This window comes from Syngnathoides biaculeatus, chromosome 13 (assembly GCF_019802595.1).
Source record: "Syngnathoides biaculeatus isolate LvHL_M chromosome 13, ASM1980259v1, whole genome shotgun sequence".
Lineage (NCBI taxonomy): Eukaryota > Metazoa > Chordata > Actinopteri > Syngnathiformes > Syngnathidae > Syngnathoides > Syngnathoides biaculeatus.
In genome coordinates this window covers 18,825,698-18,844,223 of record NC_084652.1, presented here as the reverse complement: position 1 = coordinate 18,844,223, position 18,526 = coordinate 18,825,698, and the positions used below count along the sequence as shown (strand labels likewise).

The 18,526-nt window shown below is 39.9% G+C and overlaps 1 protein-coding gene across 1 annotated transcript; it reads left to right on the top strand.

Moving 5' to 3' along the window:
- Positions 1–1,398: 1,398 nt before the first annotated feature.
- LOC133510791 (Golgi reassembly-stacking protein 1-like) lies at positions 1,399–18,392 on the top strand. The gene is made up of 9 exons (XM_061839137.1): positions 1,399–1,575; positions 2,115–2,195; positions 2,278–2,481; positions 2,571–2,657; positions 4,618–4,748; positions 6,879–7,014; positions 8,192–8,300; positions 9,019–9,162; positions 11,392–18,392. The coding sequence occupies exons 1-9, from the start codon at positions 1,513–1,515 to the stop codon at positions 11,805–11,807; spliced, it is 1,371 nt and encodes a 456-aa protein (XP_061695121.1). The 5' UTR covers positions 1,399–1,512; the 3' UTR covers positions 11,808–18,392.
- The last annotated feature ends 134 nt before the right edge of the window (positions 18,393–18,526 follow it).

The following is an 18,526-nucleotide window of genomic DNA, read 5'->3' as shown; positions in this document are numbered from 1 at the left end:
TGAAATAATCAATTGAATGAAATGTTCAAACTGGCTTAAAGGTTTTTTTTAATCCACTACATTTGTTAAGTGCAACACAGCACAGTACAATAATGTCCATTTGCATTTAACTGTTTTGAGGAAATTTTAGGAAAGTTCTGATTGAAGTTATGTGGCATATACCATACATACTAAATTAATCATGAAGTATTCTTTCCCCTATACTGTATTCAAGTGCAGTGCTGATGTTCAAACTGCACATAATGTTGTGGCATACAATATTAATATATACCGTTTAGGGATAAAACCACAGTATAATTTTTGATGGACACCGGAGCCCACCACACTAGTGTACTTTAATGTAGTTATTATGGTGGTACTTGGAGAGCTATTTTTTTGGGGGCAGGCGATAAAAAGGTGATGTAAAAAAATGAACCATCGATCTAATGTTGTTAATGTGTTTTTATTTTCAGTTGCTAACACAGTAATTTAGTATTTTGGGGGGTTTACAACGTCAGTAAATAAGCAAAGCTATGGAAACGTTGTTTTGATTACATAAAATCCTGAGTCAATTGTACTGGTAAATTTAAAAGAAGGAAAGTGTTTTGTGTACAGAGATGGTTTGTTTTGTGTGTGTGTGTGTCTCGGCACGGTGCCTCAGCTGGAAAGCGTTGGCCTCACAGTTCTGAGGACCGGGATTCAGTCCCAGCTTGCTTGTGTGGAGTTTGCATGTTCTCCCTGTTCCTGCGTGGGTTTTCTCTGGGCACTCCGGTTTACTCCCACATCCCCAAAACGTGCAACATTAATTGGACATGCTAAAAATTGCCCTTAAGTGTGATTGTGAGTGCGGCTGTTTGTCTCGATGTGCGCTCCGATTGGCTGGCAACAAGTTCAGGGTGTACCCCACCTCCTGGCCGATAAGAGCTGGGATAGGCTCCAGCACTCCCGTGACCCTTGTGAGGATAAGCGGCTAAGAAAATGGATGGATGGATTGGATTTTAATACAGGCTGCAAAATATCTGCAATGGTTTTCTGTCGGTGCTCCAACTTCCAACTTTAGAGAGAGAGAGAGATAGAGAGAGAGAGAGAGAGACACACAGAGAGAGAGAAAGAGAGAGAATTTTTTTTTTTACTTTGTCATTGTGCTCGTTGTCTAAACTGGTAATTGGTTTTCATTTTCCCTTTTTACTGTTGCAGAATGCTTGATTGACATTTCTGTCCTAAATTATTATTATTATTATTATACCAAATTAAGGACTTGAATCAGTACTTCAATTTAAGTACCTTTGAGATTGGACAAGCGCGTATACCTTCCAAAGTCGTCAACCGAGGCCGAAGTGCAAAAAGAACTTGCTGTGAGAAGTTGGGCCTGAGGAGGGCAGCAAGTCGCCATCGAAGAAACGAAATAGCGTTCGATGGCACCCTCGCTCGATTGTTTTAGTCTGCAGACAAAATGGACGCGGACGGTCAGATGTGATCTTTATACGCGTATTCTTTTCTGTTTATATTTATATTTCAAAGTCACCTGACGCGATGGGTTTGACGCAGAGTTCGGATGTGTCCGACGGAGGAACGTATGGATATCATGTCCACGGTGTAAGATTGGATTGACTCACTTCTTCTGGTGTTTTGCAAAAGAACAGCAGCTTATCTGTGCTAACAGCTAAAGTAGTTGTACCGGTTGAACAAGTCGAGGTGTCGGTTCAAATTTGTCAAATTTTAAAAAATTCTCCATTTGTGTTAAATAATACAAGTGTGAGCATGTATTTAGACATGATTACAGGATGTTTTGGCGGAGTTTCTTAATTTTTAGATTTGGCACCAACTTCACAAATATGACATCATTGGTCAGTTTTCACGTACACGTCGTCGGAGATAAGTCACTTAAAATCTCTTTTATTGTTATGGTCAAAGTTTGCAGAGGTTCTTAAATGTTGTTTATGCTCTATTTTTATCATAGGGAAATGTGAATGAAAAATATTTAAAAAAATTGACACCATTGCATATTACACACTTATTAATAAACCGCCAATCGTGAAGCTCCATAATTATCTTTGAAAAGTCAATATTTGTAGGGCAGTTCCTTTAGTGTATTTGATTTTCATGATTGTTCAAAGGAACCTTGGTTTTGGCAGGTGCAACCAAATTCTCCTGCAGAAAAATGTGGCCTACAACCATTCTTCGACTTCATTTTGTCTGTGGACCACAAAAGACTTGTAAGTAAATACCTGTTTTGATAGCAGAGACAAAATATAACACACTTGAACAGAATGGGGACTTGTCATTGATATCTGTCAGAATGTCGAAAACAACCTGCTGAAGGAGGTCCTGAAAGCCAATATGGAAAAAGCGGTGAGCGTGGAAGTGTATAGCACCAAGAGCATGATGGTTCGTGAGCTGGAGGTGACACCAAGTAATATGTGGGGAGGACAAGGCCTGCTTGGGGCCAGTGTTCGCTTCTGCAGCTTCCAAGGAGCCAATGAGAATGTTTGGCATGTCCTGGTGAGGATGAGAACATATTTGACTGTGGTTCTACTTTCAAAACTCTACATGGTCTCTCCTTTGACAAATATCATATTTCTTTTCCCCAGGACGTGGAAGCCAGTTCGCCTGCTGCACTTGCAGGCCTCCGTCCTCACACTGACTACATTGTTGGAGCTGATCAAGTGTTGCAAGATGTACGTAAAAATAAAACCATAACAAAACGTCAAATACGATTATCATGACCAAAACGTTCTTGGTTATCAGTTTCCTAATGATACAGTAAACACCAAGATACTTGCAATTGGGGATTTCTGAAGTCATATTTTTTCGAGGAACCGATCCTTTGTTATTTGCTGAAAAACTCACTAATATGCGAACGAGTACTGTGCTCAGGCTAAAGAAACAAAAATTACACTTTTATGCCTTCTTGGTACCTAGGAACTATGTTAAATTGATTTGAGAAGCTTCATTTAGCCAAAAGTAGTGCTTTGCGCTTGGTGTCATGGAACTATGAAGGAGTTTGTTGATGAGTTTGGCAATATTCAAAAAGCTCAAACTTATAAATTCAAGTTGGCTGTATTCAGGATATTTGAATGACTTTTTGTCAACAAATAGTTTACCCACAACTTGACCCCTCCGTACAGGGCACTTAACCATGCCTCCTGAAGTTACGTCACCTCACGGTTGCTAACCTCAGACAAACAAGTAGCAAAAATGGCGGCGCAGAAAGAAAAGACGAGAGCGAAATTGTCTGATTTACCAGCTGATTTTTCACTCGCATTCTTACCGAATAGTGAAATATCGTTGAAGAGCAGGCAGCAGGGCTTCAAGTATTTCAGCGAGGGGTATTTCAATAGTATTTCCATGCATATCGACGGAGAAACCATTGATATTAGCGCGAGATCTTTCCGCAGTCAGAGGAAGACAGAGAAACCACATAATATAATATATTATAACCCAAAGACGAATTCGTCATTGACAGTTTCCTATTTTCGCGTTACCTATCACACTTGTGTGCGGAATCTGTATGTGTATCTGTATAGCCATTTGTAAACCGCCGTATGAAAGAAAAGAAGAAGGCGAGGCTTGATTTACGAGTTGTTTCTCTCGTTTTCTTTGTGTAACGTCACGTGCTCCCCTCAATAATTCTTGAATTAGTGCCGAACCTACGTCAGTCCCGACCGAGTACGACAATCTCTACTTTAGTGTCCTCAAACATCCTCGCAAAGTATCGCTCAACACAGATCAAGTGTGTCAATCATTTACACGTAGCTATGTTATGCAAGCGAAGAACTGCTAATTAATTTATATTAGACATGTATTGAAAATCAAATATAGGGCATACCTTCGTGCAAACATAGTCCGGTTTAGCTTAGCTCGCTAGCCGGCAACAAAGAGACTCGTTTGTGCAGTCAGATCATCGCAAAATATCGCTCAACACAGATCAAGTGTGTCAATCATTCACACATAGCTATGTTATGCAAGCAAAGAACTGCTAATTCATTTATATGAGACATGTATTGAAAACCAATTATAGGGCTTACCTTCGTGCAAACATATCTGTTCCGGTTGATTTTAGATGGATTCAGTTTATCATGCGATCGTCCACAAAGTTTGATCCATCGAAGACATTTTTCGTACTCGGTCTTCGGTTTTGGAAAGGGTACGAATTGAACTCCACCAACTAGCATTTCAGGATACCTGTCGTCACTATTACAAAGTCCATGACTACACCTCTTAACCATATCTATTGTTAAGGACCCCAAATATGTGATAAATCGCCAACAAAAGCTATACTGGACCATGCGACTTTGTCAGAGGTAATGGCGGACGCCAACATTTATGCAGATCTCTGGCCTCTGATTGGTCAGCGACGCGGATGACGCAATTTTTACGGAGGGGAGGGGTCAATTTGAGGGTCAAGATGAGCTTTGTCTGCTTTGTCTTTGTCACGCTTCGCTCTTATCGAGGCTTGTGCACAGCAAAGTCATGAATGAAAAGTCAGAATTAAACCACTTATATAGATCAGTTTACCATACTGTAATGAGTTTTTTACTGAGTTGGAAGAAACAATGCAAGATGACAAATGATCAGTCAGTCAGTTGAGTATAGCTAGAATATTATAATTGATTAATTGATCATGTCGATTTCCAGTCAGAAGACTTCTTTTCGTTGATTGAGGCTCATGAGGGGAAGCAAGTGAAGCTGCTGGTGTACAATGCGCTCACCGATGACTGCAGAGAAGTGGTGGTCACCCCCAATGGAGCATGGGGAGGCGAGGGAAGGTATGGAACACGCTTTTCTCATATATTATTTCATCAGTTAGAGGGTTGCATGAACCTCTTAGTTCTTCTGGATCTTAAATCTTCAAACACAGAGTCAGACTCCAAAATCCTGTCAACAGTTTTCTGATCGCAGTAGAAGTTGTTCAGAGGCACTTCGGCGAAGGTGGCACCTGTTCTGTTTCTTCTGTCATTTCTTAAGGTGCAGTGACATAGTATCCAAATATATGCCAGAAACCCACAAGAACCTTCTACTTGTAATAAAACGTCACTTCACTTTACTCATGATAGTTCTATCTGCTGAACTGGACAGAACTCCCCAGGGCTCCACACTAACTTCTGAACAAGTCGCACTGGCATGACCAACTCTTTCGGTTGTTGAAGCAAAAGTTTGTCCTCATTGAGTAGTAGCAGACGAAACATTTTAATTAAATAAATTAAAAAACAATAGCTTTACATGTATGTGATAATTTGTTTGATTTATAGGGGCTAGTTCTTGTAGTCAGGGCTTCTAACCCTGAAAGTCCACTGGATTTTCCCGGAATTCCGTATTTTCAAATTTTCATGAAAATTCCTCTGGAAAATTGAGGAAAAATTGTCTAAAATGAATCCAGATATTAGTTGACAACATTGAACGAACACGTGTCTGAGTTCGTTGTTTTGCTTTCACGAGCGTAGCCGTGTTGAGGCACTAACACTAGTAACAGTCACTCCCCTCCCCTCGCATTCTCATAACCTAGCCATATCTTGGAGATTTCAAAATTTCCCGAGACGGGAAGCCACAAAGAGTGCACGTGTGCACACAAAAGGCAGATTGAATGTCGAGTATTTCAACAGCGTTTTGTGTAAACTAATTCATGCGTGATTGGCCCAGGTACGGCCCCAGCGCAATGTTCAAACTGACATACGTGCAATAGACGCGAGTGTTAGGAACACGTTCAAGTGGTCATGGCTTGAGGATTTTTTGTCTGACTACACATACACACACAGACACACACACACACACACACACATATATATATATATATATATATATATAATATAGTGAGCAATCTGGTCGAGTGTATCACTACAATGCGACGTACAGTAACAAGTTTGAGACGTAATAGTAATTACTACAGATCAACTTCTTTAACATGTTTTGCTGTACGGTATAGAAATTATAGGATATATTTTCATGTATATTCTATATCTATACTAAAATATGTATATTGTGGGGAAAAGGACAATTTTAGATGTCTTTTTACTGAATAATTCACTTAATTCATTTGTCTTGAGATAAGATGGCATATTTTAATGCCAAATGTGATTTTGTGCTATACAGTGATAGGAGGATGGGGGGACTTTCTGCACAATTTTTTTAGAGTATGGAGTTAAAATTTTTACCTTCAATTTTTATCAGAATTTTGTTCACAGATATCACCAGAATACACCACAGCCATCCATTTTTTCAAAAATTTTCTGGGGGGGCATGCCCCTGGACCCGCCTAACTGGACTTCACAACTTCAGTGCTTGCATTTGTATTTTCAGGAATTTTCAGGAAAGTCCACTTTCATCTCTAATCCTGGGATGACCACTTAATCTTAACCATTACCACAACTGTATAATTGTAATACATTTGAAATTTATTGCAGAAGTGAACCAACACCCTATAAAAGTAACATTTATAGTTATTCAAGCATTTTATCAAAATGTTTACTAGCAAAACAAGCCAATTTACCTATTAAAAAAAATCACAGTCTCAAATAGAACGTAAATAATTTGCTGCTACTGCAATGATTTCACTTTAGTTTAATGATAGTTTATTTTCCTCTACAATCCTATTTAAAGGACTCGGGTTTTTTTTTAACTTTGCACAAGTCTTCATGTCTGTTATAAACAGCAAATAGAAAGATGGATTTTACTATCTGAGTAACAAAGTTGTTCAAATGTTTGCATATGATTCTGTTTGTAATCGTGAGTGAAATGAAAACAAATTGAGCATGCAGTCTCAGCAATATGGTGGTATAATCGCATTATTTCTGCATGAAAGCAAGATTATTGGGAACTGTTCGAGTATTCTAATACGACTTCCCCTTGAGAAGCGTTGGTTCATAACTGGTCTTGTTGCTTTGACTGATTCCTACTTTTAGTTTAGGTTGTGGCATTGGGTATGGCTACCTTCATAGAATCCCTGCACGTCCTGACATATCAACACCAAAGACCCCCGTTCCCCCTGCCCCTGAGGAGAGCCCACCTGCAGAGCTTCCTAACCACGGCTTCACAGAGGTACACAACCCATGGATAAACCTTTCTCAAACACATGGAAAATTTTCAATATTGTGCAATTCTTCTTCTTCTTCTTTTCCTTTCGGCTTGTCCCGTTAGGTGTCGCCACAGCGTGTCATCTTTTGCCATCTTAGCCTATCTCCTGCATCTTCCTCTCTAACCCCAACTGCCCTCATCTCTTCCCTCACCACATCCATAAACCTTCTCTTTAGTCTTCCTCTCGCCCTTTTGCCTGGCCGCTCCATCCTCAGCACCCTTCCACCAATATACTCACTCTCTCGCCTCTGAACATGTCCAAACCATCAAAGTCTGCTCTCTCGAACCTTGTCAGCAAAACATCCAACTTTGGCTGTCCCTCTAATGACCTCATTTCTAATCCTATCCAACCTGCTCACTCCGAGCGAGAACCTCAACATCTTCATTTCTGCTACCTCAAGTTCTGCTTCGTGTTGTTTCTTCAGTGCCACCGTCTCTAATCCGTACATCATGGCCGGCCTCACCACGGTTTTGTAAACTTTGCCCTTCATCCTAGCAGAGACTCTTGTGTCACATAACGCACCAGACACCTTCCGCCAGCTGTTCCAACCTGCTTGGACCCGTTTCTTCACTTCCTTACCACACTCACCATTGCTCTGTACTGTTGACCCCAAGTATTTGAAGTCGTCCACCCTCGCTATCTCTTCTCCCTGTAGCCTCACTCTTCCCCCTCCACTTTTCTCATTCACGCACATGTATTCTGTTTTACTTCGGCTAATCTTCATTCCTCTCCTTTCCAGTGCATGTCTCCATCTTTCTAATTGTTCCTCTGCATGCTCCCTGCTTTCACTGCATATCACAATATCATCTGCGGACATCATGGTCCAGGGGGGATTCCAGTCTAACCTCATTCAGCCTATCAATTACAACTGCAAACAGGAAGGGGCTCAGAGCTGATCCCTGATGCAGTCCCACCTCCACCTTAAATTCTTCTGTCACACCTAAGGCACACCTCAGCATTATTCTGCTGCCATCATACATGTCCTGTACTATTTTAACATAATTCTCTGCCAGACCAGACTTACGCATGCAGTACCACAGTTTAAATTTCAAAGTTTAAAGTTTAAATTGTGCTTTACTCATGCACAATAATGGTTAATATTGACATGGTTATTACATAGAAAATAATCCTGATTTTTAGGCACCCTTGATGGCGCCTTCAAGCAAAAGTGAGGATTTGTTAGACTTGAACCAGGTCGCCCTCCATGATGCTTCTCTTCCTCCACCCATGCAGAGTGTCATGGATCCCGGTGAGTTGAGTCTTTAATTAAAGACATAGCGTAATTTCCGGCCTATAACCCGCGACTTTTTTCATATGCTTTCACCCCTGCGGCTTATGCGGTGATGCAGCTAATTTGTGCATTTTTTATAACGGCCGCTAGGTGGCACTCGAGTGGGAAAGGTAAGAGTGAGACCGGTGGAATATATGTGCCGAGGAAGTGACTTTTACCAGAATGTTTTTTTTAACTGACTGTTTGCGCCGCGCTAGCATTAGCGGCACGCTAGTTTGTTTCTGTTGTGTTACAGCCGCGTCTCAGTGATTTAGGTATGTTTTGTTTTTTTGAACTGGCTCTGTTAGTGCTGTGCTACTGTGTTGCTACTGTGTAGCTGCCGCGGCTGTTTGTTTTTTTTTTTTTTTTACCGGTATTTCTTTATTTTTTTCTCTACCGGCCCTATTTGTGCTACCATGTTGTTACTATGTTAAACTAAGCTAAAGTATTAAAGCTACGCAAACTCTTTCTGTGTACCGTCTTTCTTTGTAAATATCTAAGGTTTCAATGTGGGTTTCAATGTGGGCACTTGCGGCTTTTACACAGGTGCGGCTCATGTATGTAAATCCTTTACAAATGTACTGGGTGAGCCTTATAATTCGGTGCGCTGTTTAGGCCGGAAATTACGGTAATTGTATGAAACTTTGGTCTGACCCTGTGAAGAATTTTCTGCAAGAAATAACCGTTTTCTGTCCAGGTTTGTCTGATTCTGAATTGGCTGTAATGAGCCCACTTCCTGCTGAATTGTTTGACAAGCTGGATCTCTCAGTGTCATCTGTCGACATGAACAACACCTCCCTTGCGGTGAACTATGAGAACGAAAACGACATCTCTGGTGTTGGTAAGTTAGTTTGCAGTATACAGTTACTTACAGTCATTTTGTCAGTTTTGAAATCAAAAAGGGTTTTGTCCATTTGTTGCCATTTAAAGACAGAGTCTGAAAAGTAGTGCCAACCAATGTGGATTTTTTTTTTTTTTTTTGGACTAATGCTCATTTTGTTATTGGGAAAGTAAAATTACGATAACCGATTAATCGGTTAGTCCAAAAAATACAATGGGTGTGGAAAGTATTCAGACTTTCTTATATTGCATCCATTTTCTAAAATGATTTAAATGCATTTTCCCTTATTAATGTACACACAGCACCTTACATTGAAAGAAAAAATCTGAATGGTCGAAATTTCTGCAGGTATATTAAAAAAAGAAAAACTGAAATACCATTAAGCCATAAGTATTCAGACCCTTTGCTCTGACACTCATATATTTAACTTTTTGCTGATGATCCTTAAGATGGGTATACACTTTCAATGTGTTTGATGATACTGATTGGACTTAATTAGGAAAGCACCACACCTGTCCATATACAAGTAAGAACTGTCAGCTCACAGTGCATGTCCGAGCAAATGAGGTCATGTCATTGTCAAATGTCCTGTCAAATATTTTCCTAGCTCATTGGTTAGAGCATTGGTTTGGTAAACCAGGGGTCGTGAGTTTGTATCTCACTGGAGCCTCCACTCCCCCTGAGGGGTTGCGTCAGGAAGGGCATCAAGTGTAATAACTGTGCAAAACAAATATGAGGGTTTCATCTGATATGACACGCTGTGGCAACCCCTAACAGGACAAGCCAAAAGAAGCTTACTTTTTGCAAGGAGTGGCAGATGATCCCCAAACCCAGGTGTGGAATAACTTGTTGCATCATTCCCAAAAAAACTAATGTTTGGATTAGCTCAAAAGGGTACTTTGACTAAATTCTGAACCGAGGGGGTCTGAATACTTTTGGTTGTGTAATATATCAGTTTCTTTTTTAATAGAACAGTCCAGTAGAGTTGCGCATTGAGAACCGATTGGAACCAGGACGGAGGTCCAGGTTCTTCGGGAATCGTTCAATATTTCGCTTCTCAGTTTCGATGCACACAGTCCGCTCACTCCGAAGAAGAAGAGGTGAAAACCAATAAAGCAGTGAAACCTAACAAAGAAAATCGCTCATGAAGACGTGCTAGTTGCCCGCGGTGGTGACCAAAAGTGTGTCTTAACTTGGTTAAAATGAATGAGCTGTCACTGCAGTGCAACACCTGGAGTAAGATTATATTATGCAAACGGGTCTTTCATGATGTGGAGTGGCTGATGCGCTCCAAGCTGCGCGCGGAGCTTCAGCAAAGTCAACTTTAAGTCAAACAATAAAATGTGTGTGCCAAAATTTGAGAAGAGACCCAACAAGGTGAAATGTTTGCACTTTAGCAATGATGTTTTTTTGTGTTTTTAGTCTTCAACCCAACATGAGCACAGATGACAAGAAAACAAAAAGCTTACAACAGCTAAAACTTCATTGTAGCAACTTAACCTCACAATGAATTGGTAAAAAATTCACATAAATGTCTCACAGTATCACAAGCAGTAAGTCGCCTTGTGCTGATCGATGGGTAGGGAAAGGAATCAGGGTTTCATAACATTTGGTTCTATCCAATTCTTCTTTTACCTTTGGGTTATCCCGTTAGGGGTCGCCACAGCGTGTCATCTTTTTCCATCCAAGCCTATCACTGGTCACTGGTACTTTGTGAAATTGTGAAATTAATTTTTGTGCTAAAATGCTGAGTTCTGGTGCATACCCTTCATAATAAAAGGCTACAAGCTTAAAACAGGACTTCAAGTTAAAACTTGCACACATAAACCATTTGACAGAATGAAACAGTCCCAAATAACTATTTTCATAATGTTATATGGACATTTTACCTTAAACAATGAATAAATATTAAGTTAATTGGGTTACTTCCATGCACATTGCTTTGTAGTTCATAGTTTTAATATTCGTAGTGGTTCTAATGAATTAACTCCGACTCAAATGTTCATTTCAGTCTCTCCTGCAGGCTGCTAAGAAAATGGATGTTTATAATTTGCACACCCTTTGTTTAAGTCATGCAAACTTCTTTGACTTAGCCCCCTAAAAAAAAAAAATCTAAATCGGGAATCGTTTGGAACCGGAATCGAAATAGGGAACCAGGAACAGAACCGCTGAAATTCAAAAGATCCCCAAACCTCATTTCCGATAACCATTTGATTTTCTTTACTGCAGAGGAACTGGATGGAAGTGAACTGCATTGTTCCAAACAAAGTAACACTCAAGAACAGCCCGGTGTGGCCTGTGTGGATCTCACATCTGCTATCATGAGTAGTCAGTCAGATTCTGGCGTGTCAGCAGAAGAGCCATCTTACTTCAACTCTTCTTACTTACCGGACTCACTCTGCGAGTCAAGTCATAGCCACAATGCACCGCTAGGTGCACCGTTTGTAGACCAATCTGTAAACCCAGTGGAGCCGTACAATGAACAACCCTCTTGTCCACCTGCTACTGATGTTCTCCCAGGTGAGTCCCAAGTGGATAATTCACCCACTCAGGAAAGTGAAGATCAGTCCAAAGATGAGAATCATGTTCATGGCTGTGAGCATGGGGACACTGGGGATCAAGCGCAAGAGCCAAAGTCTGAATGAGACTGCATCAGGCCAAGTGGAGAAAGCGCATCAGAAGGAAAAAAAAATTAAGATAGTGACAATCCTCTTCTTTATATTCAGTGCTCAACATTGAGTCCACCCCAACAGATCTGTTACAAAACTATTTTCTGTGGAACGTTTTACAAAAAAGTACTACCACAAATGTAGTCCATTGGCACACAGAAACCGAGCAAAGTCTAACATTTTGGGAAAAAAAATCTGATTGACTACAATTCGACAGGTTGAAAGCCAAATTCTCATGTTTACAGAGAAATAGAAAAATATGGTTACTTTTCAAAGATGATGTACTCATGTTGAGCACTACAGGTGCATCTAAAATTTTGAATATTGTGAAATAGTAAAATAATATATAACATTAATGTAAAAAATAGCCATTCATTTCAGAAAGTGAAACTGTTTTTACGTAGTCATTACACAGAGTAAAACTATTAAGCTTTCTTGTAATTTTGATCATTATAGCTTGCAGATCATGAAAATTTCAAATTCAGCATCTCAGAGTAATTACAGTGCCTGTGAAAGTATTCGGCCCCCTTGAACATTTCAACCTTTCGCCACATTTCAGGTTTCAAACAAAGATATAAAATTATAATTTCTTTTGTCAAGAATCAACAACAAGTGGGACACAATCGTGAAGTGAAACAAAAGTTTATTGGATATTTTATACTTTTTAAACAAAAAAAAAAGAAAAGTGGGGCGTGCAATATTATTCAGCCCTGTCGTGGGTGTACCGGTCCCGATGCGACGCGCACCTGCCTCAGTCAGCAGATGCGCACACCGGTGGGTCGCCCAGTAATTACGGCTCACAGATATATGGCCACGCGTGGAGTCTGTTTTTTTTGCCAGATCGTTGTACTTAGGTCACATTCCCGCAACTCCTTGTCCATGATCTTCCTACCCCGTGTACCGAACCCCGCCTCGTTCTTGACCTTCCTCTCACAACTGCCGATTCTGGTACTGCTGCGTCCATGTTTTGACCCTGGACTGAATAAAGACGCTTCCCAAACTGCTCCTAAACCTCGTGAGTCGTGCATGGGTTCAGCCTCGAGTTTTGGTCATGACAGGCCCCTTTACTTTCAGTGCACCAAACTCTCCAGAAGTTCAGTGAGGATCTCTGAATGATCCAATGTTGACTGATGATGATAAATAGAATCCACCTGTGTGTAATCAACTCTCCGTATAAATGCGCCTGATCTGTGATAGTCTCAGGGTTCCGTTTCCGTGCAGAGAGCATCATGAAGACTAAGGAACACACCAGGCAGGTCTGAGATACTGTTATAATATTGCATGCACCACTTTTCAGGTTTTTATTTGTTAAAAATTAAAAATATCCAATACATTTTGTTCCACTTCACGTCCCACTTGTTGATGATTCTTGCCAAAAAAAAATATATATATTTTATCTTTATATTTGAAGCCTGTATTGTGGCGAAAGGTTGAAAAGTTCAAGGGGGCCGAATACTTTCACAAGGCAATGTAACTGAATCCCCATATTGAGGTCAGGCTGTCTGAAATGTAGAGTTATTTCTATATACTCCAAACTTGGTCTGGCCTCTTTTTCTATGAATTACCGCATCACTGCATCGTGGGAATGACGAGTGTAATGGAAGCCCGAGTTGCTTTGATAGCTGCCCTCAGGTCATCTGGGACGTTGGGTCATTGTTGGGTCTGGTGTCTCTTATCTCCTGCTTAACAAGAGACCATAGATTTTGAACTATTTTTTTTAATGGGCTTTAGCCTGGAGGTGGGGTGAGGAGGTCAGAGGGGTCGGGTTCCTGGCCAGTCAAGCACAGTAACACTATGCTAAATGAACCAGCTTTTGGTACTTTTGGCAAGTGCCAAGTCCTGCTGGAAAAGAAGTTCCTGGTAGACTGCTGAATTGACTGTCAGTTTGAAATTGATGTCAATGCACCCCAAGTCGTCACTGACTGTGAAAACGTGAAGGAATGTGGATTCTGTGCCTCCCCACTCTTCCTCCACACCCTGGGGCCTTAATTTCCAAATGAAATGCAAAATTAACTTTCATTTAAAAAGAGGACTTTGACTCTTTCGCTCATAATCGCAGGTAAATTGCTTATTTTGTTTCTGGTTCAGGACTCAGGAGTGGCTTGACATGAGGAATTTGCTCCCAGAAATTCTTGAATGTATTTTGCTTGACAATCCTCTCAAGGCAGGCGGTATCCCTGTTGCTGGTGCACTTTTTCCCTACCATGTTATCTATCTTTCCACTCAATTTTCTGTTAATATGCTTGGATACAGCACTCAGCAAAAAAAAATAAAATAAAATACAAAGGAGTTCTTAACCTCCTTTTGTGAAGGGTGGAAACTGGCAACGAGCGGCTTATGAGTATCTGTCAAATCAGCTGTCTACCCCATGCTTCTGTAGTTACTGACCCAGCCAGAGAATGTTTAAAGGCTCAGAAAACCTTGGTAGGCGTCTTGAGTTAGTTGATTTAGGATGTGACACCATGAGTTCCCGATATTGAGTCTAATTCTCTGAAGACACTGAATCTTGGGGTTCCATTGTCCGTAAGCAATCTATTTTTTGTCACACTTCTCCTCACTGGAGTACTGGGCAAGCATGAGCCTATCCCACCTGATTCTGGGCAAGAGGCGGGGTTCACCCTGAAGTGGTTCCCAGCCAATCGCAGGGTTTCTGAGAATCAACCATTTTCACTCACATTTACATGTATGGGCGATTTCAAGTTTTCAATTAACCTACAATGCTTGTTTTGGGGATGTGGGAAGGAACCAGAGTACCTGGAGAAAACCCACGCAGGCGCTGGGAGGACATGCAAAGTCCACATGGGGTGTGGGCACAGTTGCCTACCGTGCTGCCCTATCTGTAAGCTATAATCAGTAAAATTACAAGAAGCATTGGGTTGAAGTATTTGTGTAATATGTTTCATTTTCTGAAATGACTGACATGATACAGAACTACTTTTTTTTTTTTTTTACATTTTTATATGTACAAGGCAGAGGGAGAGGAAGCAACTCCCCCAAAGATACTGCAATCTTATACAGCCCCCTCCAAAAGTATTGGATCGGCAAGGTGAACTCTTGGTTTTTTCGGAGACTGAAGACATTTGGATTTCCGATCAAATGATGAATATGAGAGAATTTCTTAATTCCAGCTTTTGTACGTGTACAACAACTCAGGACTAAGCACCTTTTGTTTTAAGTCAACCACTTTAGTGTGAGTAAAAGTTTTGAAACATATATTATTAAATTCACTTAAAAAGGTAACAACATTTCATATTTGGTGGCATGAGCCTTCCTTATAGTAACTGCATCAAGCCTGCGAGCCATTGACTTCACGAGACGTTTGCAGTTTTCATTTGAAATGCTTTCCCGGGATTTTACTGCAACCGCTTTCTGGGAGTTTTTCCCTTCAGTCTCTTCTTCAGGAGGTAAAATGCATGCTCAGTTTGGTTGTGTTATGGTTGAACACTTAACCTGGCCAGTCTAAGACCATTGACTTTTTCACCCTGATGAAGTGCTTTGTTGTGCTGGCTTTGTGTTTTGGATCACTTGTCTTGTTGCATGATGAAGCGTCTTCTGATTAGTTTGGATGCATTTATCTCTCCAAGCTTCAAAATGCTGTGCTCTTTTCCCAGAGACAGTGCTAGTCTTCATGTTTGCTTAACAGCAAATGCAGTTTTCAGAATGAAACTCAAAGCCAAAAACAACCAAATGTAAGAAATTCATATCAAAGGCAACACCTGAGCAACTAGAAACACCCCTCAGTCACGTCTTCCACTACGTTTGCTCATCTGAAAACTGGGTTACTTCAAAACAAAAGCTGCTGCGTCCCGAGTTATTTAACACACCTAGACATAAATACTATGAAATAAAAGCTGTGATTCTGAACTTTTGTCTAATATTTAATCTTATCATTCAAAACTCAAATGTCTTCAATATACATCAAAAAGGAATTGAGCTTGCTGTTCCAATACTTTTGGACAGGGCTGTATGCTGTTTTTATGACAGCAACAGCTAACTGCTAAATTTTGTTTATACAGATGTATTTGCCACTTTGTGTTAGTGGATACAGGTTGTGAAAGTTGATTCTGACACCCTAAATGTAGTAGTGCACCCTAAAAAAGTCGAATCATATATCATCTACATCACAGTAGAAAATATTGAGGAAATGACAGGCTTATTTTTGCAATAGTTTATTAAGATGCTTGTGCTGTTAATGGGAGTTCACTCAAGGCTTTCATTTTGAGTAAAGCTTTGAAGAGATCAGTAGTTTTTTTTTTCGTTTTTGTTCCTCTCTCTTGTATTAGTTTAGGAAGCTAGATCTAGTAACCCATTCTGCAGTTTTGTGATCTATGCAATATTTAGACAACTGTTACTTCACTGGAAGAACGAGGCAATTTAATCAGTGACTTTTCTAGGTCATAGTCATGGTGCTGTTGAGTCATGAATGAGTTTTGTTTTTGGGGAATGTCTTAATTGTTGCTCAATTAAAGTATTTTTGCAAATGTTCTTCCAAAGAAATGAATGCTTTTTTTCTTTGTTAACCCTTTCCGGGCAGGGGTTGCAAATTTGCAACAGGTTTCATATCATCGAAAATTTTAAGTCCAGAGTATCATTTTCTGAAAGTATCAGATTTTTCTCTCTGCACAATTTTATTGGGTCCAGACAGGTTTAAAACACTGGCTGTTAAATGGTTGAATATTTTATAGAACCTGTCAAAGCAATATGGTCCTTTGTCTTTTTTTCAAATTCAGCTGCCAAACACTGATTTCAAAACACAATGCACAATCCCCTTAAATGTTTCATTGTTAAAAGAATTCAATTTTGTTTTCTTTGAAAGCCAAAAATATATTTCGCTAATGATAACAAGAATGGATATTACCATTTCATCACCTACTTTGGGTACTCATCCGTTTTGACTCACTAGGGCTCACTTAATATGTTCACAAAAGCCTTTGTGGCCAAATGTTATCAAATTTACAATTAAAAAGATGTGTTCTGCATTGTAATACAGTGGACCCCTGCATGTCTGCGATTCCTGTGGATTCTTTTATTTTTCTTCTTTCTGAAGGAAACCAACCCTGAAAGCAATTTTTTGGGGAGTTGAACGGTGGTTATTGGATTTTTTTTCCATGAAATTACAACAGATTTTCATTATTCACTGTCCGGCCTAGCCTCTAAACACGTAGAAGAGTGTGGGGGGTCCACTGTTAACAAGTGGGGGGAGGAAAAAAGTTTGTTCTGGTCAATTACTGTCATATATTTTATTAGCTCCTATTTAAATGAACTATACATTAGGAACAGCTCTCACTTTGACCAAGGTCATTGTGGATTACCCAAGCACATAGTGAGATATACTTGTGTATAGACTGTATATTATATACACATACATGTGTATATGTATATATATGCACACACACACACACATATATATATATATATTATATACATACATATACATGTATACACATGTATATGCATACATATGTAGATATATACATATATCTGTATATACACCCATCTTTTGATCGTTAGATGGATATACAGTGGAACCTCAATAAAACAAGACACTAATACAACGGATATCAGATCAAACGGAACGTTGGGACTGAAACGTGTCCAAAAATAGTCCCTTAAAATGCTATTAAAGTAAAGTTCCAGAGTTGGCCGCTGCTGTGGCTTTATGTAGACAGGCAGGGAACCGGGACCAAATGACTACACTCCAAAAGAGACGCTTCCTCTCACTTTGTGGTGGCCAAGTTGAATATAGTTGAATTGACATAGTACCCATGTGATAGTTTTATCTCTTGTGGATAGAGTGACGAGAGGGGCATGACTGACGAATACTTAAATATTTGGAGTCATAAACATGCTATTTTGGTACAGCAATTTAACACTTAATTCTTCACAGCTCATGAAAACAGCTTGCTGATGATGAGCACAGTGTACTGTATAGCAACAATATCTCCATCAACAAACACACCAGGGTAGTAAGCATGGATAGAACATGAAACATTTGATCCTTTTTTTTTAAAGTTAATTTATAATAATTTGTACTGTACTGGGCATTTTAGGCTCCAAAATAATCTACCAAACAATGTTGTATTGTACAGTAATATGGGTGCATATGGCCTTAAAGAAGTGCTTCTGTTTAACGGGCAATCGGCCTCATCGGATTACCTATCCTCCCCTTATTCGTCCTATCAAGGTTCCACTGCATATATAATTTCAAATTTCTAAGATGATCTGGACAACTAGAAACATTCTTAAAGAGTAAACTGCAATTTCCAGGTTGTAGTAAATACAACAAATGCCATTTGTATCATCCATGTTAAATTACAGCCATGAATGTGTTGTAAGGAACTGGAAAAATAACAGTTGGTATTAAGTCATCTGTACAACAAAACCAATGCAATCCTACCCCCTCCCCCCCAAATCCCAAAGTTACTTAAATGAAAAGTATTTCCACAATGATACGTGAAATTCATTGTTCACTGAGAACAGTACAGCTAAAGGAGACAGAGACAAGTGCGGTGTCGTTCACCCCCTGTCATAATGAGAAGTCGAGGTTACGGTCCTGTGAGGATGGGCAACTGTGATGCTTCCAGAGACCGTGGGTGTTCAAAACCGGAGAAATACTATTGACACTGTGGAGTGTTTTTAGAATATGGATAGTTCTGGAATGTACTATAACATTCTACGCACACACAGCAGTCAAA